Genomic DNA, 23,370 nt, shown 5'->3' on the forward strand with positions numbered 1-23,370 from the left:
TGGATATGGAGAGAATTCCATGCCTGACATTCTCTCCTACTTCATCTTTATCTCCTGGCTTTCCTAGTGTCCCAACTAAAACTCACCTTCTACAGAAAATCTTTCCCTATGCCCCCTAATTCTAGTAAGGCAAGATTCAAACCCAGGCCCCTCCCGACTCAGGGCCTGCTACTCTATCCACTGTTCTACTAAGTTGCCCCTACATGGTTATTTTCATATTGTCTTCCCCATTAGACTGTGAGTTCCTTTAGGGCAGGGACTTTCACCATACCTGGCACATAGCAGGCCCTTAACAAATGTTTATTGACTGACTTGACTTCTGCCTTTCTCTGAATCTTTACATAGTAGGTGTTTTTTTTTTTTAAATGCTTGCTGACTTGACTCTAATCATCATGGTCACTTTCTTCTGGAAATGCACTACCTAGATCTTTCATAAAATGTGCCCAGCGCTGAATGTAGTATCCCAGGGAGATTCTGCCCAGCTGGGGCAGAAGGCAAGAGAACTCTCTCCTTCCTTATTCTGGGGTTTTGCTTTTTATTGACTCATCTCAAGCTGACTCCACAAAAGTCAAGATTTTTTTCTCATAGAAACTATTTTCTAACCAGTTCTTCCCCACTTGGTATTCATGAAATTGATTTTTTTAATCCATAAGTACTCTATATTATATTTATTAAACCCTGTCTCATTCAATTTGGCTCATTATTCTTGCTGGTAACCGTTTTGCAACTCAATAATGTATTTGTAAGCATCTCCTGAAAGAAGCCCATTCTACTCCATATAGCTTCAGAACTTCAATACTCAAGGGTAAGGGACTTTGTTAGTGCAGGGGCCCACTCCTTTAACAAGGTCACCCCTATTTTATGACAATGACAGCAATGTAGCTAGCATTTATACAACACTTTAAAGTTTGCAAAGTCCTTACTTTATCCTTACAACTCAGTGAAGTAATGCTATTATTAGTCCCATTTTACAGATTAGGATATTAAGCTGAAAAAGGTTAAGTGACTTTCCCAGAGTCACATAATTAATATCTGAGGCAGGATTAGAACTTAGATCTTCCTGACTCCAAGTCCAATACTCTTATCTACTATGCCACCTGGATGCTTCTTAATAGATTTACTAGAAACTCCAAGAGTCACCTTGGCTGCAAAGTTACCCTGACTTGCAGCTAATCTGATGATAAGCCCTTTTAAACTTAGATTGGTCATTTAATCAATCACTAGGACCTTATTCAAAGCCTTTGCACCTGGGCAAGACTTGCCAGAGTTTTTCCATTGGCACAACCTTCGAAGACCCAAGTTTACCTTTATGCCATTAAGGAGGTAGGTATCAGAGTGCAATTTTATTCAAAGTGTAATTTTTTTAAGTCACTATATAACCTCAGACCCTTTACCCACCTGGGTCTCATTTCCTCATCTGTAAAATAAAGGGGTTAGACATAAACTAAGTTCCCTTTTAGCTTTCAATCCTACGGGTCTATAAAAATCACTAATTTGAATAAGACTTTCAGCTTTAGAAAGTACATACTCATATCAAAGTTCATGAGGTAAATATGTATTTATCCCAATTGTACAGGAAAGGAAACAGGTTCAGAGTTGGTGAAATGATTGGCCAATAGATACACAGCTAGTAGCAAAAGCAGTACTTAAACCTGTCCCCTAATTTCAGTGGCCTTTCTATCACAATCACAGTATCTAAGTCCTAGTTATCTTTTGCAAAGAAAATAAACATTTAAATGAGATCTAAGTGACTTACTATTGAATCACCAAAGGGTCCATGTAGTTTTAAGGTGATCTATTCACTTAGATGAGAAAAAATACATCTTTATTTTTTCTTATCTCTATCTGAAATTTAGCACTTCCTTCTAGTATTTTTCCCAATTACATGTAATAGCATTTTTAACATGTTTTCCAAATTGTGAGGTTCAATTTCTTTCTCTCCCTCCCTTCTCTCCCTACCCCCTGAACTAGAAAGCAATCTTATCTAGATTATATATATATATATATACATATATATATATATATGTGATCATGCAAAATATATTTCCATATTGGTCATGTTGCAGAAGACGCATATTGGACAGAAACAAAAATAACACAGGAAAAAATAAAGCGAAAAATAGTATCTTTCAATCTGCATTCAGATTCCATCAGTTCCTTCTCTGATGGTAGATATCATTTTTCACGAGTCTTTTGGAATTGTCTTGGATTGTTATATTGCTGAGAATAGCTGCATCACTCACAATTGATCATTTGACAATATTTTTATTACTGTATACTATTTTTCCAGGTTTTTCTGAAATCCTCCTGCTCTTCATTTCTCATAACATAATAGTATTCCATCACAATCTACCACAACTTATTCAGCCATTCCCCAACTGATTGGCATCTCCTCAATTTCCAATTCTTTATCATCATAAAAAAAGAGCTGCTCTAAATATTTTTGTACAAATGGGTCATTTTCCTTGGTTTTTTTTTTTTTACATCTCTTTTGGATTGTGAATTTTAAAAAGTCTCCATCTTGGTCTAGCACCCAAAAATTGTGCACACCCACACTACACAGGCATGTGCTAGTCAATGACAAATCAGAAATAACTAACTGCCCACCTGGGCTGTCCTAAGCCAAGCTAGAGCCAACCATTGGCATTTGTGAGACACAGGAAGTGAGGTAGGGAACAGCCTCTGGAATTCGCTCACTTCCTGTGGAGAGAGCGAGACGCCAGTTGGTGTTAGGAGCTTGGACAGGGAGGACGCCCGCAGACAGCTTTCCTTCAGATCACTCATGTGAGTTAAGGACTGATTCTTTCCACCTTGGCCCTTTGGGCCTAAAACTCCCTCTGCCTTGGTCAGAGGTTGAGTAGCCCCTTTCCCTTTTCTCTTCTCTCCTTCTCTCCCTCTCCTTTCCCTACTCCCATTGTGATTAAACCTCCATAAACTTCATTCTGACTTGAGTGTTTCATTTTAGGAATTTCATAAGTAAATTCCTTGGCGGCCATTGTTCAATATTACATAAATCCTGTAGCCACATTTTTAACCATTACAGTGCTCATAACCTCTCCCAGAAGCCTAAAATTTCTACCATTACAGGATACAGACCTAGTAGTGTTATTGCTGGATCAAAGGGTATGCACAATTTTATAGCCCTTTGAGCATAGTTCCAAATTGCTCTCCAGAATGACTGGATCAGTTCACAACTCCACCAACAACGCATTAATGTCTCAGTTTTCCCACATCCCCTCCAACATTTATCATTTTCAATTTCTGGCATATTAGCCAACCTGATAGGTGAGAGGTGGTACCTCAGAGTTGTTTTAATTCACATTCTCTAATCAATAGTGATTTAGAACATTTTTATATGACTAAATATAGCTTTGATTTCTTCATCTGAAAACTGCCTGTTGATATCCTTTGACCTTTTATCACATGGGAAATAATCTTTCAATTATTTTTAAAATTTATTCTAAGAAATGCTCCATAGGAATCATCAGACAGTCAAAGAGATCCAAGACAAAAAAAAAAAGGTTAAGAGCCCTTGGTATAGGATAATAACCACAAGAAATAATCTTCTGGAAAAAATAAGTTTTATTTTGTGCCTCTTTTATGCCACTACCCATCATCTGCGCAAAATGGCAACTCTAAATATGCCTTTGCAAACATTTTACTTACCCAGCAGGGCATTGTGCCCATTATCATCTGGTAAGAATCTTTTATCAACAGCACAAACAAGAAGGTGGTCTGGAAGATTGGGAGACTTTGCCCCAACAAGGAGGAAGCCTGAAGGTACTTCAATTGGCTCATTAGAAATGGATACTAGTCGCAAGTCTTTTCCCGCTTGGCAAAAGCCTAAAAGAAAAAAAAGGAATGTGATTAATATACATTTCTGAGTGACTTTCATAAACCAAGCATTCACACAGATATAATGTTAAACTTATTTTTTGAGTAAGCAAAAGCCCATCTTACAATCTTCAAACAATGTCATTTTGACAAAACTAATATTTATATAGAGCATCCATGATTTCATTGCTATGGATGTGTGTTCCACTGTTGCAGATCAGAGCCCCTCTAGACCTCAGCAAGGAGAATTATGTGTTTCTAGAATACATACAATTCATCACCTGAGAGCCACACTTCTGGCAATTGAGCTCTTCACATTTACCTAGAGTGCTCTTCAGAAGATACATAGAATTTGGCATAAAGGCCGGTTTTGGAGAGACTTCTGTCTGGCTAAAATGACTAGTGCTTTTGTTCATTCCACTAGCAAAAATTTTGAGACTAAGATAACAACAATAGTAATAACAGCTAGCATTTATACTGTACCTACTATGCACTAAGCACTGTGCTAAGTCCTTTACAAATATCTCTTTTGATCCTCAAAATAACCTTGGGAGCTGAGTATTAAGCAATTAATCAATCAATAAACATCTGTTAAGTGACTACTCTTTGCCAGTCACTATACTAAGCACTGAGGATACAAAAAGGCAAAAGATAGTCCTTGCCCTAAAGAAACTTACAATCAAATGGAGGAGACAACCTGTTAACAAATACATACAAAGCAAATTATATACTGGATAAACAGGAAATGAGTAACAGAAGGTAGGCATTAGACTTAAGAGTTGAGGAAGGCTTCTTATATATAGCATGATTTTAGCTGGGACTTAAAGAAAGCCAAGGGGGTCAATAATCAGAGAAGGAGAAAGAGTGTTTCAGGCTGAGGAGACAGCCAGAGAAAATTCCCAGAGTTAAGAGATGGTAGTGTCTTATTTGAGGAATATCCAGGAGGTTAATGTCAGTGAATTGAAAGGTAAATGCTGGGAAGAAAGGTATAAGAAAATTGAAAAGGTAAGAGGGAACTAGATCATGAATGGCTTTGAATGCCAAAAAGAGCATTTTGTATTTGTTCCTGGAGCCCCATCATCCCATCCTACCCCCACCCACTGCTGGACTATGACATGATTAGACCTTTGTCTTAGCAACTGGCTGAATGGAAAATGGAGAAGGAAAAGACTTGAAGCAGGCAGCCTCACCAGCAGATTATTGCAATAATCATAATATAAGGTGATGAAGACCTGAACTAGTTGAGAAAACTGAGGTAAATAGATTGTCCAGGGTCACACAGCTAGTATGTACCTAAGGCTAGATTTGAACTTGGGTCTTCCTGACTTCAGGCCTAGATCACTATTCACTGAACCATCTAGTTGCTTCTACACCATCTCCATATCACCCCAATGGAGCATCAGAGAACTTTAGCAGAACTATTTCATAAGATGTAAAGGATTTGTAGCTAGAAGATATCTTTGAAATCATCCATTTATATTTTCCTTTCTTATATAATTGAGGGAGGAGTCTTAAAGACATGAAATCAGAGATTCCTGAGACTAGGTCAAGAATGCTTAGGTTCAGATCCCAACACTGACACCTAACCTGGGAATCCACATTTAAGAGACTTCGCCCCTCAGTTCCCATTCCTGAATCTGTAGTTACTGTTGCTCATTTCAGAGGTAGAAAGAGAAGCAAGATTTGAGCTGAAATTGTCTTAACTCCAAATCTATACTCTTTGCTATAATGTCTCTTAATATAATAGGCATTTAAATAAGATGACATTCAAAAGAAATAAAAAACGAATTATAGAAAAAGTACTTATCCATAAAACCCTAAAACCAAAATTACTAATTTCTAATACTATAATTTACACTTTTAAAAAAATTACAAGTCCACAAGCTATGATATCTGGTACTTATTTTGAAATTTTCCTTTCTGGGATGATCTTGGGCTTTATATCACTCAATATACTGTTTCACTATTTTCATCATTATAATAAGATGAGACATATCTATTGTTTTGAAGTTGTAAAGCACTTGAAACACATTGTTTCATCTAATTCTCACAGCAATCAATGGATATTAAGTACTGCAAATGTTATTATCTCCATTTAACAGATGAGGAACAAACTTAAAGAGTTGATATGTCTTGCCTATAGTAACACCCAATATGTCAAATGACACTCTCAGCAAATGACTCCCAGATCTATATATCCATCTCTCTGGTCTTTTTCTTTCTTTTCTTTTTTTCATCCTTACCTTCTGTCTTAGAATTAATACTGTGTATTAGTTCCAAGGCAGGAGAGCAAAAAGGGCTAAGCAATGGAGCTTAAGTGACTTGCCCAGGGGCACACAACTAGGAAGTGTCTAAGGACAGATTTGAACCCAGGATCTCCTGTCTCTAGGTCTGGCTCTCTATCCACTGAGCTACCCAACTGTCCCTAACTCTCTGTTCTTTTTCTTGAACTCTAGTCTCATACCACAAGCTACCTATTGGACATAATTGAATTGGATGTCACAAAACTCATTATCTTTCCTCCAAAATTCATCATTACTCTGAACTTCTCTATTACTAATAAAACATACCACCATTCTTCCAGACACCTAGCTTCAAAATCTTGTTGTTTTCCTTAACTCCTTATTCTCAATGACCTGACATATGCAATCAATAGTCAAATCAGTCTTTATGATATCTCTAAACTTTGTGATGGCAACTCATTTAACCTCAGGGAGTTTCAGTTTCCTCATCTAAAAATCATGAACTCCTTCACAGGTTTCTCAAAAGGATAATAACAGTTATTGTATGCCAGGTGTTCTGTAATCATAAGCAAACATAAAGTTTCATATAAATATGTCTTATTTTTACTCCTTTATTATTGTTATATTTACTAAGATACTCAACTAGTCTAATTACCAGGACAAGAGCAGAATGTATTCTATTGGAGAATGGAAATGTCTGTTTGTGTGTATATATACATATGACAAAAATATATACACATATACACATTTGATATTGTGTTATTATCTTATGATGAAAAGTTTAAGTTCTTTTAAAAATAATTTTAGGGTAATAAATTTGCTGCCTCCAAGAATCCAGAAAGTGAACTCCTTACAGAAGATACCATAAAGATGCCTGCAGAGACCACACACTGCTCCAAGAGATCCTGAGCAAACTTTTTGATATGCTGAATTGAACTTTGGGGAGGTTACATGCATTTATTTTATTAACTGTATTTGTTTTGTTGAATGCATTTATTTTGTATATTTTGCCAAAGGGCCTCCTAATTAATTGGTTTTGTTCTTTTTCTCTTTTGTTTCCTATTCTCCCCAAGTTGTTATATATTCCCCTTTAAAAACTGTATGTATCTTTGGTTATGTTTGCAGGATCCACTGGGGAGACTGATCTTCCAAAGGATGGGGGAGAGGGGGGAAGGGCAGGAGAAGGGTATGTGGGTTTTGAGAAAAATAATGTATGCTGAAACTACATCCCCCAGCATGCCTTGCACTCCCCAGGGTCCCTCCCCCCTACTTCCTGATATGGGATTGGCCTATACCTAACTACCTAACAATTCAGTAATAGGGCTTAAAAACAATAAACTAGGAAGCTAACCTAATACAGATAATTCATGACCTATAAAATGGCCAATGTGTGCATGTTGATTATATATAGATACCTACCCAGCTGGGGAATTTGTCTACTTTCACCTCTGTCTCTCTTGACATCAGAAATTTCCATTTCTTAATTTTCTTTTTCCCTCCTTTCTTTACTGCCAGTTAAAGTCACAAAAATAGTCTCTCCTCTTACTGTTTTGGCCTATTGGGAGTGATGGTAGTAAGAGTCTCTGCTCCCATTCCTCAAAGATACATTAGGTTTCTGACCTCCTGAGTGTGAACTCATTCTGAGTTTTCCCTAAGAGAAATAAAGTTTAAAATGTGAGCTACCCACCATATCTAGAAAGCCTAAAGGCTTAAAAACTACTTTCTTTATAACTCAGTAGCGGAGACAGTACATAGAAGAGGCCAAGCAGTTCCTGGGACATGGTGAGGCCAGTGCAGAAGAGCAGCTTCTCCTACAGAACTAGACAAGGGGAGAAAGCACTGACTGATAACTTTTATTTTAAGACATGATTGTTTAGGCTCTAAGCTCAGGTGCTTCTGCTTAGAAGAAACATAAATACTGCTTTGTTGTTGTTTGGTTGTTTCAATTGTGTCTGACTCTTTGTGATCTCATTTGGAGTTTTCTTGGCAAAGATACCAGAGTGGTTTGCCATTTCCTTCTCCAGCTCATTTTACAGATGGGGCTACTCCAGGTTAGGTGACTTGCCCAGAGTCACACAGCTAGTAAGTTCTGAGGTCAGATTTGAATAGGAAAATGAGTCTTCTATCCACTATGCAATCTAGCTGCCCCTCACTTAGCTTCCTATAGTATTAAAAGCACTGGATCCTTTGTCGGAGTTTCTGGGCTCCAACAAGCTATGTACTTCCCTGTATGATCCTGGCAGATCACTTAACCTCTCATCCTCAATTTCCTCATCTATCAAATGAAGACATCAGACTACTTGACCTCTAAGGTCCTTTCCAAGTTCAAAACTGTGACCTAATCTGTGATTCTTTTACCAGGTAGATCAAGAAACCATCTCCTGTTATGTTGGAATCACAGGAATGTCTTCCTTATGGGAGCTGAAGAATATAAAGGACATCAAAGAACACAAAAGAGGAATAAAATCATAGTAATCTCTCAAATTTATTTATCACTTATTGGTTAAAAAGCAATTTCACGTAAATGATATTTAATCTTCAGAAAAAGCTTACGAGGCAGGCAGGGCAGAAATTACTCATTGCATTCCCATTACACAGATAAAAAAACTAAGGTTCATAAAGGTAAGAATTAAGCTAAAGTCACAAAGCCAGCAAATGGCATATGCAGGACTCAATCTCTGGTCTTCTGATTTTTGCAGTAGAATATTCTTTCCATGATGCTACTCTGTCTGTTGTGTTACTGTCATGTGTCACATCTTTGTTACAGAGTATTTTTCCAAAGGTCCTACATGCCCATGGCACTGCTGTCAGAATCTTATGATAGCCCAGGACAAAAGGGTTCAGCTACCTTCTCTTCATATTGTGGTACAGAGAATGAAAATCACACCCTTGATTAAGAGTCAAAGGACATGGATATGTATGTCACTGCCATTTACTAACTGTATAACCCTAGGCAAGTCTCTATGAGTCACTGTAAAGTGAGGGGAAATATCACCTGGAAGACCTATACCTCATAGGGGGTTTTTGAACTCAAATTAGCTCAGGTTCATTAGATTCTTCTACCAAGTTCTACAAACTCTAAAGTACTACATAAATGTCTCCTAATATTTTTATTATTATTAAAATGTGGGGATTTAGACCCAGTGTTCTCTAAAGATCTCTAAAAATCACTTCCAGCTCTATGGTCTATTAACTTAAGGGCAAAAATAGTCCTTTCCCTGGTCATCTAGCAAAATCCTTACCATCTGTGGTACAGCATCCTTCAGGAGGAGGGTGCATCTGATAAGGGTTAAGGGGGCTACTTGACTCCAGTCCTTCCTCTTCCTCTTCCTCTTCTTCCTCATTGTCCCCCCTGCTGCCTGCTAAAAGGAAAGAAAGAAGCATGGCAGTAGATAGTCAACATTCTGCAATGTTATAAAAATAAGCTTTTCTTCTTGGCCTTTGTTTTCAACAGACCCAGTAGAACCAGAGCAACACTTGAAAATTAACTTGAAATACACCAGAAAATTAAATTTAAATAATTTAAGTTTTATTAAAAATTTAATTTAAATAATTTGAAAACATTTAAACTCACCTCAAGAAGCTACATTCTGATGGGGGAGAACATTTATACATAAAGAGGTAAACATAAAGTACATTCAGAATAGATATCTGACAACCTTAGAAGAGGAAGAGACTCCCATAGGGAGAGGAGAAAAGGAGAATCATGAAAGTAGTCATGCAGAAAGTAGCATCTGAGCTCAGGCTAGAAAGAAACCACTGGTCCTAAAAGGCTGGCATAAGGAGGGAGAACACCCCCAGCATGGAGGATAGCAAGTACAAAAAACCTGGCACAGGAGATGGAGCACCATATATGTGGAATAATAGCACTGAACAGTAGAAAGGATAACAAAGTAAAGGATTAGAAAGACAAGATGCGGCCTCTTTGTGAATAGCTTTAAATGCAGAAAGGGTTTATATTCAAATGTGGTCACTGTGTCTACTGGTTTTATTTAAATATTTTTCTTTGTTACAAGAGACAGTTCAGTGGTAGAAGGTAAAGAAGAATGTCTATGAACCAAAATTATTGGTACAAAAACAAATACAATAATAATTTTTTTTAATCCCTTAACATCTGTTCTAGAATAGACACTAAGTAGCAATTCCAAGACAGAAGAGCAGTAAGGGCTAGAGAAATGGGGCTAAGTGACTTGCCTAGGGTCACACAGGTAAGAAATATCTGAGGTCATATTTTAACCTAGATCCTCTCGAATCCAAGTCTGGCTCTCTATCTACTAAGCCACTTAGCTACCCAACCACACTAATTCTTTTAAAATTTTCAATCAACAAAAATCTACTTTCTCTTGGTCCCTCCTCCCCTAACCTCCACATTGAGAGGGGGGAAAAATCTATTACAAATGTATATAATCTAGTAAAACATTCTCTTATTGACTATGGGGGGAGAGGGGTGTGTACGTGTATGTGTGTGTGTATGTGTGTGTGTGTGTGTGTGTGTGTGTGTGTGTGTGTGTAAAAATCCACACTATGAGTCTATCATCTCAATTAGGAGGTAGGTAGCATGTTTCATTGTAAGTCTTCTTGAATCATGAGTGATCAAAGTTGTAAGTGTTTCAAAAGTTTGTCTTTATAATGTTACTGCTATTGTATACATTTTTCTGGTTCTGCTCATCTCACTTTGCATTAATTTATACAGATCTTCCTAAGTTTTTCTGAAACTATCACCTTCATCATTTCTAATAGTACAATAACACTCTATTACATCCATAAACCATAATTTGTGTAGCCATTCTTGAGTTGATGAACAACCCCTCAGTTTCCAATTCTTTGCCCAAAGGGCCAAGGTGGAAAGAATCAGTCCTTAACTCATTTGACTGATCTAAAGGAAAGATGTCTGCGGGCGTCCTCCCTATCCAAGCTTCTAACACCAACTGGCGTCTCGCTCTCTCCACAGGAAGTGAGCGAATTCCAGAGACTGTTCCCTATCTCACTTCCTGTGCCTCACAAGTGCCAATGGTTGGCTCTAGCTTGGCTTAGGACAGCCCAGGTGGGCAGTTAGTTATTTCTGACTTGTCATTGACTAGTACATGCCTGTGTAGTGTGGGTGTGCACAATTTTTGGGTGCTATACCAAGATGGAGACTTTTGAAATTCACACATATACACATTGATAGTTGTATTACCAAATGATCTGTACCCCAACAATAGATTATTATAACATACTTGGCCAACAGAATCCATTTTAGACTCTATAAAATTCAGGAGTTCAAGGAAAATATCTTATCCAAACTTTTTATATTTCCCCTTGATATCCAACCTCTCTAAATAATAAAGAATTTCAGAACTGGGAAAGTCATCGGAATCTACCTAATCATATTCATACCTGACCAAGAATTCCCTGGAACCAATTTGAACTAGCTCTCTTTGGTTGTTAAGTTTTCAATGTGAGCATTTACACCTTGGAAATCAGCAATTGCTACAAATCAGCACTTGATTTATTGTTGTCTTGACTGTCTAGACTTAAGATAGTCATGGGGAAAAATGTTAATGATTCTGATTAAATTTAAAAGTGTCAAGTATTCTTTTTTCTTTTAAGAGAATTGATTATTAAAACCTTTATCAGAACACCTCTATCTATACAAAACACCCAAAAGGTAATTTTGTAAGCCTTTAGTTGAATGCATCTATTAATATGGAACCCCCTACTTCCAGAAGCAAAGTTAAGTCTTATATTATGGAGAAATTTACCTCGTTACAATTTTCATTCTTTAGGGACAAGCAGAACACATCAAATGCCTTTTCTATGTGACAGTACTTCAAATAGTCAACACCAGTAAGCACTAAATTCTGAAAATACAGAGATAGGTACTATCATTTCAGAGTCTGGGATCCTCTCACTGTCATATACCTAAGGATGGCTAGTAGGTCTTCAAGATAGGTACTTAAATATTTATCTGATAGGAAAAAATACTATTATGACATGCTTTCCACTAAATTATAAAAACATATTAAGATAATTGTAGTAATTTGGGTCAGATTCTGTTTCTACCCCTTATTTGCCACATTACCTCACCTTCATCTTCCTGAGTCTATTTCCCTTTCTCTAAAATGAAGATATCAATACTTATGGTACCAAGCTTATAGGTTTGTGGCAAAGCCTTTAATAAACATTAAATAATGTATGTTATTATCTGTTACCCTAAAGTACTACATTTCTTGGGAGCCCACCGATTTTCTGTCATTACATACTTCCTATAGACAGGGGATATTAGGTGGGGACATGTAGGGTCCCACCTCTTTACTTCCTGTCCTGAGCTTGGTGGTGGTAAGATGGGCATTTGAATTGGCTGATCAGCCATGGGCATGTGGTCTTTATTTTGTATCCTCTTTATTCCTTGATTTCTAATGATCATTAATAAATCCCTTAAATCCCTATTTATTGAGACTAATTTTAATTTTTACATATCATCATCATTATAGGGCAGCTAGGTAGATAGAATGCTGAACTTAGAGTCAGGAAGACTCATCCTCCTGAGCTCAAATCTGGTCTTAGAAACTTACTAGCTATGTAACCTAGGCAAGTCACTTAACTCTCTTTGCCTCAGTCTCCTCATCTGTAAATTGAACTGGAGAAGGAAATGACAAAGAGCTGCAGTATCTTTATCAAGAAAATCCCAAATGGGGTCACAAAGACTTGAATACAATTGAAAAAGGACTGAACAATTTTCTCATTATCTGCCCATATGCATAAAAGTGTGTCCAATCTTATACCTAAAAATTATCCCTCCAGTGGGGTATTAGCAAAAGAGGAGATGCAGAACTTTTAAATATAAACCAAAGAATGAATTTAAGAACAGGCACTTCAAGCTGTACTAGAATACAAGCATTATATCTGACAATCAGCACCTGGCTATTTTATTAAATGATTAAAATTGTGGAATTATATTTATATAACTATTTCTACTTGATTAGAAAAGCTAGAGCCAAGTGTAAGTTGAACAATATCAAGAAAAAACAATTATGTTTAGCATCTGGGTCTACATAAGGTACTCATCATTTATCTGGCACCATCAGGGAATGAATGCAGTGTGACATCAGGGAGTTTTACAACTAAATAAAGCTCATTCCCTTAAGAGCCAATTTTTTTTAATATCAACTATTTTATTTTTAATCTCAAGATTTTGCTCATTTGATGAAATTTTTGCATCATCATATATTCATGGTTGGAGTGCCTTTATAGAAGGATTTATAATTATTTAATGTTATCTAACAAGTAATATTTAGATTTTAAAAAATAATATGGTCAGGAAACTAAAAAAATTATAAAAAATTCTGCACAACAGATTAGTACAAGCAATATGTTTTGGCTTTTGTAGTTTATAGACTTCAACTCTGTCTTCTTTCCTCAGTATGTTAGACTTAAGGAATTTATTCAATATTTTTATAGGCATATTATTTTATTTTTGCTGTAAAGGTTAAGTATTTTATACCTAAATATTATACATATATGCTATATACATAATACATAATTGCATGTGTGTATGTATGTACTTATGTAGCTATATATGTATATACATCTATTCATATACTTATATATATTTATATATACACAGATACAAATATATACTGAAAGATCAACACTATTTTAGATGGAAATCTTTCTGAAATTTGTTATGGGTCCCATTGGATATACTTCAAATATCATATCAGTATGTGTACTCCCTTATGTATGTACATAGGAAAGGCTTTCTATGTCTTTTTTTTTAGCCCTTACCTTCTGTCTTGGAATCCATACTAAGTATTGAAGAGCTGTAAGGGCTTCGCAATGTGGTTAAGTGACTTGCCCAGTGTCACATTGCTAAGAAATGTCTGAGGCTTAATTTGAATCAAGATCCTCCAGCTCCAAGCCTATCACTCTAACTACTAAGCCACTTAGCTGCCCCCCTTTTCAGGCCTTTTCATCCTATGTGATTCTTGAGTGGGTTCCCAGAGAGTCCCAATGGAAGAATCGTTCAATGTAAGGAGGCTCAACTCTCCATCATAGCTTTTGGTGGGTACAATAACACTTGAATTGTTTATCTGCTATTATCATTCATTCTTATATATGAACTGGCATGAAGTAATGTATATAATTTTTCAAATCTTAAAGCCATCTTAAAATGCTGCAATGATGATATTTCCTAGGTAATAATATCCTTTATACTCCTTATTAAAATGTAAGTTCCTTAAGAGTAAGGAATTGTTTCCAGTCTTTATATTTGTATCTGTTGAACCTAGCAGAGCCTCTGGCATACATTAAGTGATTAATAAATGCTCATTGATTGACTGATTCTTATACAGATCACCTTTAGTCATTTGATAAGAGTCTGCTTATGTTTGCCATGTGACTCTCCATTGTCCTTTGCATAGCCTACAATTTTGATTCTTTGAACCATAAAACATATTATTTGATATTGACCATAATTTAAATCATTTAACTTTTTCTCAAAAACTTCAGTAACTTTACCCCAATATTTCAGATGTTGTCTGTTATAAGCAACCTTCATTATATTGCAAGGTAATATAATTCTACAACTATACCATGGTTTTTCTGTCTTCCCTTTGGTGCCAAGTGCCTACCTCCAATTCCACACAACCCCATTTCCCTTTCTAGTTTTCTGTCAGATAAATAAACTTATTCATAAATGTCAGATAAAAATGAATCAGAGATTTTTTTTAGAGCTGAGGATTGCTTTAGAGATCATCTAGTCCAATCTTGTCACTTAAATCTGAGGAAACTAAGGCACAGAAGTTAATGACTTGAAAATCACAAAGTGAATTAGAGGCTCATCTCCTGAATTTTGTGCCAGTATTCTTTCTACTACACCGTACTTCAAAAAGGAGCAAATAAAGTGTCAAAGGAGTCTATAAGAAATAATATTCACCGCTTTAGCGCAGTGGCTTTTTTTTTTTACAATTATAGGGAAGTTTCTTCCTTAATAATCAGATTGTGATCCTAATTGCTAGAATAATTCAGATAAATCAATAAGCACTTATTAGGTAGGTACAATTTGTTAGGCATCATCTAGACTCTAGAGAGTTCATATCTAAAGATACAAAGACAGAAGCAAAACAGTCCCTGCCCTCAAGGAACTTACATTCTATCAGGGCAAACAACATGTAAACATATATATCTGTACAAGATAAATACATTGTAATTTTGGAGGTGAAAGCACTGGCAGCTAAGGCGAGAGAAGGGCAGGAGGCTTTTTGTAGAAGCTGACATGAGTTGTTTTAATGGATTCAAAGGATTCAAAAAGAAGTAAGAAAACAGTACATTCTTGGTTTGGAAGAAAGCTATACACAAGCACAGATACAGTAGTATGGCATGGAGATCTCCAGAAAGCGTGGTGGGTCTCCAGTTAGTAATGGAGAACTCTCCCTACTTTCCACATTATTGAGAATAGTAATCAGATCTACACAATCATTCCTGGAAAGGGCATAGAAACTAATTAATTGCCCTCTGGCTCCATTCACCATTATTCACTATCTCCAGGACTGCCCAGCTCAAAAAGTCTCCCTTGGCCACCCTCCCCATCAAGTGTTGACTTCTTCTACTTGAATACAAATTCCCTGAGGACAAGGACTAGCTCTCTTTTGTATTTGTATGCAGATCAATTAGCAAAGTGACTACCTTGCAAGCATTTAATATTTTTCTTTATGCACATCTATACAAATATTTAAGAATACATACACATTCTCTCTCTATTTACCTGGCATTAGACTAGTGTCAGAAGAACCTTCCCTTTCAATAAAATTAAGACCTTTTTTTGAGTTAGCACTATAAAGACAATACAGGGACTCTAACCCAGAGAAGGAAGGCAGCACAAGAGTGAGAAATCCTCAGAAAATGAAACTGCACACAGCCTTACATAGTTATAGTCTGTTGTAGCACCCAATGGAAATGCATTGTCCTGCAAAGCTGAAAATAACAGGAATTCAGGCTCACAAGTAAATGAAAGACTGACTTTACTTAAGCCCCCTAAAGACACAGAAAGAACTTGAAAGCCCATCAGTGAGAAAGCAAGATTAAAGGTCAAAGGTCCACATAAGACATTCCAGGACCTTTGGTAGAATCAGTTAAGAGAGCAAAAAGTGGCTTGGTTTCTTTTTTCCCCTGCCTTTTCTTTCAAAAATCAGGAGCCAACTAAGAGCAGAGTTACTTACTAAAGCTCCCTTGGCTTGGATAGAGTTTTAAAACAATTAATGATGTAAACCAGATTACCTTTAGCTTGTTCCCCTCAAATCACAAGCCCAGGATTCTGCAGGATTTATGGCAGCATATTTACTGCTACCTGTAAATGTAGGCAATAACAATAACTTACATTTATATGTGAAGCAGGCTGCTGAAATGGATAGAGAGCTGGCCTTACAGCCAAGAAGACTGGCTCAAGTCCTGTCTGACATATTGACTATGGAACCCTGAGTGAGAAGTTACTTTAAACTGCTCTGAAGTTTCCCTGTACTAAGTGGTAGAAAGAGATCCTTCTTTTCCCTCTAGCAGTTTAATTCTAGGTTCAGTTCCCTTCTCTTTACCTGCATTTATACACCATCCTGAAGTCTATAAAACACTTGCTTATACCAACTCTCTAGCACTCATTAACCATGTAACCTTAAATAAAATCATCTCATTTTCCTGAATCTCAGTGTCCTACACTATAAAGAAGGAAGGCATGCATTTCTTTTCATCCTTATCTTCTTCTATTAATAGAATGTATCTACAATCTCAGCCCCTTACTACCTTCCCCACATTATAGAAGCATCATCCAGCAGTTCCGAATAGGTAGTTGCAAAGATTAATCCCATCAAATTACAAATGAGGAAACCAAGTCTCAGAAGCAAAATGACTCACTGATATTTACACCCATGTGTCAGAAGTAGGATTCAAAACTAGATTTTTTTGCTTGTAAATCTAGCATCCTTCCCACTAATGATATACCACACTGTCCCTCCATTTACATTTTGATTTGATTCCACCATTTAAATGTAATTTGGCAAATACTGATTAATCATTTGCTTTATACAGAAATACAAACTGAACCAGTTCATGTCATAATGATCCCATTTCGTTATCAAATGACATTTTTTCATCTTTGCCTATAAAATACATACTTCAAAATTATGATTGTGTGAGTTAGAGGGGTTATTTAGAAATAAATAAATAAAATGTGCACAATATAGGGGTTTGTTTGTTTTCCTGACCAGAGAAATGGCAATGGGACATGAAGGGTGTATTGGAGGGAGGTAGGGGGGGATAAAGGAGGAGAAGAAGAAGGAAGAGGAAGAGAAGGACAAGAAGAACAAGGAGAACAAGAAGAGAAAGACAAAGAAAGAGAGAGCAAGAGAGAGAGAGAGAGAGAAAGAGAGAGAGAGAGAAAGAGAGAGAGAGAGAGAGAGAGAGAGAGAGAGAGAGAGAGAGAGAGAGAGAGAGAGAGAGAGAGAGAGACAAAGAGAAAGAGAAGAGAGAATGAGAATGTTCTTAACTGGATAATAGTACCAGATTGAAATTATCCTAAAAAGTAAAGATAGTGTTAATGGGGCAAAGGAGTATTTAGAATACAAGCATCCTCAGCAATAAAAATAATCTTTAAGGAGGGAGAGTGGAGAGATAAGAGGCACAGCCAGAGACAGACAAAACAAGATGTAGCTTAAACAAACCAGTCTCCACAAGGTTTTATGATGTGCAAACAGTGGCTTGGAGCTGAGAGCTTTGGCTTACTGTGACATTTAACAAAACATAAGAACTGCCTCTACTAATTCTTTTTTTCTTTCTTTCTCCACCCCAAACCTTAAAGACACTGGGAAAAGAAAGGAGTCAGTTTGATGCAATGGACAAATGGGAAGATGAGACATAAAAGAAAGCCTGCCTCTGGTTTTAATACCAAAGCGAACTACTGAACAATCTCCTGACATCTGGAAGCAAACTGTTGACATTCAACCCAGAGGAATGTAAATTGTAAGCCTCAAAAGCTGACCTTGAAAAGCTACTCACTCCCAAAGTACTCTAACCAGATATGGGCATCCCAGTGGGGTTAGAATTGTCAAAAATGCAGACACCCTCATAGTGAAGGGGGAAAGTTAGTCTACTCCCGTGTAAAAATAACACACAGATCAGAAATCCTAAAAGAGCTCTCCTTCTTATCCTGCCCCCACCCACTGGGAGTTGTGATTGTAATAAAATCTTCTTCTCAGATAATAAGCTGTTCCCATTACTTCTCAGTGCTCAGAAAATAATTATTCAATGTGATATAAAAAACAAGAACTGGGCTTGGATTCTGAAGACTTTGGTTTAAGTCTGAGTCTCCCTTTTACTGGTCACACAACCAAAGTTAATTTGTTTTATGTTCTCAGTGCCTCTATTTTTATCACCAGTAAATAGGAATCATTTGCATGGCCTACACCACAAAGTTGTTAGTTTATAAGAATTCTGTAGAAAATACTATGTAAATGTGCTACTCTAATTAAAAATAATTTCTTCCATTTATATCTTCCTTTATATACACTCTAATGAGGTCAAAGACAGATGGAAAGGACCAATGTAAACAAAAATAAATTTATAGAGGCACATTTTGTAGTGACAAAGAATTGGAAGAAAAAGTGGGTGCCTATTAATTGGAGAATGGCCAAATAAACTGTGGCATGTAAATTGATGAAATATTATAAATACAAAGGGAGAAAGAATGAAGGATTCAGAGACTCTTGAGAAGGCTTATAAGCTGACACAGAACAAAATAAGCAGAACCAGGAGAAAAGGCCACAGCAGCATAAAGGGGAAATAACTGAAAGATCTGAGAACTTAGATCAATGTAGAACCAACTAAAACTTCAGTAAACTGAGGATGAGTATATCTCCTGCTTCTCAATAGACAAGTGGTAAGATATAGGTATGGAATAAAACATACAGTGTCAGATATGACATATTTATCAACCTGTACTAGTTTGTTAAAAGGGTCGAGGAAGAGAAGAGGAGAATCATTGAGAATGGTACAGGTGAAGATACAGGGGAAGTGTATCAATGAAACATGTTTTAAATAGTAAAAGCAAAAATTAAAAATAAAGTCCTTCTTTAATGCCTCATCATGGTAAGATGGGGGTTCTGGTTTCCTAAAGGAACAAATGATGAAGATCATACCAAGATGAAAAAATTTCAAGCATGGCCTTGGTGATAGAATGTTTGTTCAAAGAGGCTCATCAATAGTCTGGCCCCAGGTTGATTAACTGTTCAGTTATAGCAACTTCCAAAGACTGACTACCAATCTATAGACAGATTATAATAGCATTGGGAGAAAAAGCACTAACAGAAATCACAGATCACTGAATGGTGGGTCCTCTGTCACCAAATCCAGAGTATTTTCCATGTAATCCAAACCCCTCTTTTTGTAGATAAAAAGCCCAGAAAGGCATGCCCAAAGTCTCTTAGCTGGCCTGTAGACAAGTCAAGACTTAAATATAGATCTTTTGACTCTTTGGATAATAGTCTTTCCTGGGGACAACTAGGTGGTTCAGTAGATTGAGAGCAAACCTAGCCTCAGACACTTCCTAGCTGTGTGACCCTGGGCAAGTCACAATCCAAATAGCCTAACCCTTACTGCCCTTCTGCCTGGAAAGCAATACACAATTTCAAAATGGAAGGTAAAGCTATAAAAAATTTTAATAGTCTTTCCCCAATGCCACTTGTGTCAGTAAATATTAGCAAAATCATTTATTCACAGGAGCACAAAATAAATGTTTTCAAGTCCAGTTTCCTTTCAAGGTCTGTGAATTTCCTAATTTGCATGGGTAATTTAATTAGGGACATTCTCCATTATTACCCAAAATTTCTTTGGTTAGTATAAGAAAAAAACTAAAAGGTGAAATTCAAGGTCCCAAAAAGTTCATTGCTGGTATAAATGGGGGGGAGTGGGGGACAGAAGAGGAGGTCCACACTGTTACATTGTGCAAACCCAACTGCAAGCTACTCACTTAGCTCCTCAAACTCTAATGGATCTCATATTTCACTTATTATCCTAACAAGATTATTCTAAGTAGCCTTAAATTGTGAAAGAAGTCATTTTGTCAAAGTACACTGTTAAAACATTCATTTGGACAATTTGGTACTGGCTAAGAGACAGAGAGGAGGACCAGTGGAATAGACTTGGGGTAAGTGACCTCAGCAAGACAGTCTATGATAAGCCCAAAGATCTGAGCTTTGGGGAACAAAACCAACTATTTGATAAAAACTGCTGGGGAAACCTGGAAGACAGTATAGGAGAGATTAGGTTTGGATCAACATCTCACACCCTACACCAAGATAAACTCAGAATGGGTGAATAACCTGAATATAAAGAAGGAAACTATAAGCAAATTAGGTGAATACAGAATAGTATACATGTCAGATTTATGGGAAAGGAAAGACTTTAAAACCAATCAAGAGCTAGAAAAAAAATCACAAAATATAAAATCAATAATTTTGAATACATCAAATTAAAAAGGGTTTGTACAAACAAAACCAAATGCAACCAAAATTAGGAGGGAAGCAACCAATTGGGAAACAATCTTCATAACAAAAACCTCTGAAAAAGATCTAATTACTCAAATTTATAAAGAGCTAAACCAATTGTACAAAAAAAAATCAAGCCATTCTCCAATTAATAAATGGGCAAGGGAAATGAATAGGCAATTTTCAGTTAAAGAAATCAAAACAATTAAAGTGTTCTAAATCTCATAATCAGAGAGATGCAAATCAAAACAATTCTGAGGTATCACCTCACACCTAGCAGATTGTCTAACATGACAGCAAAGGAAAGTAATGAATGTTGGAGGGGATATGGCAAAGTTGGGACATTAAAGCATTGCTGGTGGAATTGTGAATTGATCCAACCATTCTGGAGGGCAATTTGGAACTATGCCCAAAGGGTGCTAAAAGACTGCCTACCCTTTGATCCAGCCATAGCACTGCTGGGTTTGTACCCCCAAAGAGATAATAAGGAAAAAGACATGTACAAGAATATTCATGGCTGCGCTCTTCGTGATGGCAAAAAAATTGGAAAATGAGGGGATGCCTGAACAAATTGTGGTATATGTTGGTGATGGAAAATATTATGCTCAAAGGAATAATAAAGTGGAGGAATTCCATGGGAACTGGAACAAACTCCAGGAATTGATGCAGAGTGAAAGGAGCAGAACCAGGAGAACACTGTACACAGAAACCAATAAACTGTGGTACAATCGAATGTAATGGACTTCTCCATTAGTGGCAATGCAGTGAGCTGAACAACTTGGAACGATCTAGGAGAAAAAACACTATCCACATTCAGAGGAAACACTGTGGGAGTAAAAACACCTAAGAAAACAACTGCTTGAATACATTGGTCGAGGGGATATGGTTGGGGATGTAGACTCTAAATGAACATCCTAGTGCAAACACCAACAGCATTGGAAATAGGTTCTGATCAAGGACACAAGTAATACCCAATGAAATTGTGTGTTGGCTGCGGGAAAGGGTGGGGGAGGGGAGGGGAGGGAAATAATATAACTCTTGTAACCAAGGAATAATGTCCTAAATTGACTAAATAAATTCACTTAAATTTTTAAAAAAGAAACATTAATTTGGGGTTCTATTCCATTGGATCCACATGTTTTAGTGGCAACATATGTCTACAAAATCTGCATATCAGGGGAGCATCCTCAGGCCACACCAATCAAAAGCACAAACCAAAAGGAAAGCCTAGATTAAATATTAACTCTCTCATTCATTGGAGGTCTGTGAGATTCTGTTTGACATCAAAATCCAAACTTATAAATTCTAGGTATACTTAAAAGACAAGAATAAGAATAAGACCAGAATTTTTTCAAGCAATTAAGCTTAATTCCTTCAAGTAATTAAGTAAATCCTACAGCTTTCCACAGGCATTAGGAGCAATTTAATTTCAATTTGGATGGCTTTTCAGTAGCTAAGGGCTTCTTGTTTTTTCTAGGCAATTTCTAGATGACCTCAGCACTGCTTATCACAAACAGAAACCACCTCAGGTATTTGACTGAGTTTTGCCATCAATCACTGGGAAAAAATAAACAAAAGTCACTTGGAGACAAAAGAAGTGTTAACATTTCTGACACATCCAGATGAAAATATTCAATTCCCCCACCCCTTAAAAAGAGCTCTAAAACACAGCTTAAAAACAGTATGACACATTCTACCTACCCAAACTAAACTGGTCAAAAAGATACATATTTGCTCTTTAAATTTTATGGTAATCATCTCTTCTTGCAATTTTGTGGATCCGAGAAGAATGGTATAATAATGCTAGTATCACTTTTCCTTCTAATATTTCAATAATCTCAAAAACATGCCTCATATAGGCATGCGAGTCTTGATCTTTTTTGGACATGTTCCATGTAAAATTGAAAAGAAGAAATTTTAAGAATTTCTCACTAGTGCCCTACTATTTTTTAAATTAATTATTCAAATTTAAAATACATGCATGTACACAAAGAATATGTATCATATTTTCCTACCTTCTAGGGATGAAAGCTGTTGCTCAGCTTCTAAGTATAACTGGGAAAAAATTGGCCTGGGAACCAAGTTGTTGGACCGCAGTGAGGCCTCAATGGAATTATGTAAAACTTCTTCAAAACGGGTGGTCTTCAGCTGGCCAGCATAAGAATTTCCCATCTTCTGAAAAGAGGATGAATTAAAGAAAATTCACATTCAGTTTCAGTTTCCAGAAGGGATGATGCCTATAGAGCTAAAAAACAAACAAGGTGACCCTGCTCCTGAAGAAGAAGAGCAACATTGTCTCCAATGGTAAGAAAAAGAAAAACTGACAGTCTTCAACCCAGCAGACTGCCCCCCACCCCCAACCCCCAACCAGTAAATTACAGGAAGTTATATAAGTAACAGCTCTCCATTATTCAGTGGAGGCAAGGAGGAGTCTGACACTTTTTAAAATATTTTACTAGAAACTAGGTTCTTGTCATTCCCGAGTTTAACTTGCTTTGGGACATTTCCCAAAGGTGCCTTGCTGTACAGAAGGAAGAACATCACTACCCAAGAACTTTTTTTTTAATTGCCATAACCTTAAACAAGACACTCTTTAAGCATTCAGATGGAAAGATACTATTTGTATGGGACTAGCAGGCAATTAGCAATTCAGAGACCCATCCGCTCTTCTGGACTGCTTTAAAAGGCATTTTCGACTCAAAAGGCTGGGTAATAGATAAAATATCAACATATCTTCTCCAAAAAATAAAACACCCCCCCCCCCAGCTTCTAATATTGTA

General features: G+C 36.7%; 1 protein-coding gene across 11 annotated transcripts in view; it reads right to left on the bottom strand.

Moving 5' to 3' along the window:
• GREB1 (growth regulating estrogen receptor binding 1) overlaps positions 1 to 23,370 on the bottom strand; it is a 233,818-nt gene that overhangs the window by 125,455 nt on the left and 84,993 nt on the right. For 6 of the 11 annotated variants that reach the window (XM_007476320.3, XM_016428803.2, XM_056813487.1 and 3 more), the window contains 3 exons: positions 22,606 to 22,765; positions 9,320 to 9,439; positions 3,667 to 3,843 (listed from right to left, as the gene is read on the bottom strand). In XM_007476320.3, coding sequence (XP_007476382.2) covers positions 3,667 to 3,843; positions 9,320 to 9,439; positions 22,606 to 22,762 — 454 coding nt within the window. In that variant the 5' untranslated portion in view covers positions 22,763 to 22,765. The remainder of the gene's footprint in view (positions 1 to 3,666; positions 3,844 to 9,319; positions 9,440 to 22,605; positions 22,766 to 23,370) is intronic. The other 5 variants (XM_007476318.2, XM_056813486.1, XM_056813489.1 and 2 more) reach the window with 3 other exon arrangements.

The sequence above is a fragment of the Monodelphis domestica genome, chromosome 1, assembly GCF_027887165.1.
Source record: "Monodelphis domestica isolate mMonDom1 chromosome 1, mMonDom1.pri, whole genome shotgun sequence".
NCBI classification, from domain to species: domain Eukaryota; kingdom Metazoa; phylum Chordata; class Mammalia; order Didelphimorphia; family Didelphidae; genus Monodelphis; species Monodelphis domestica.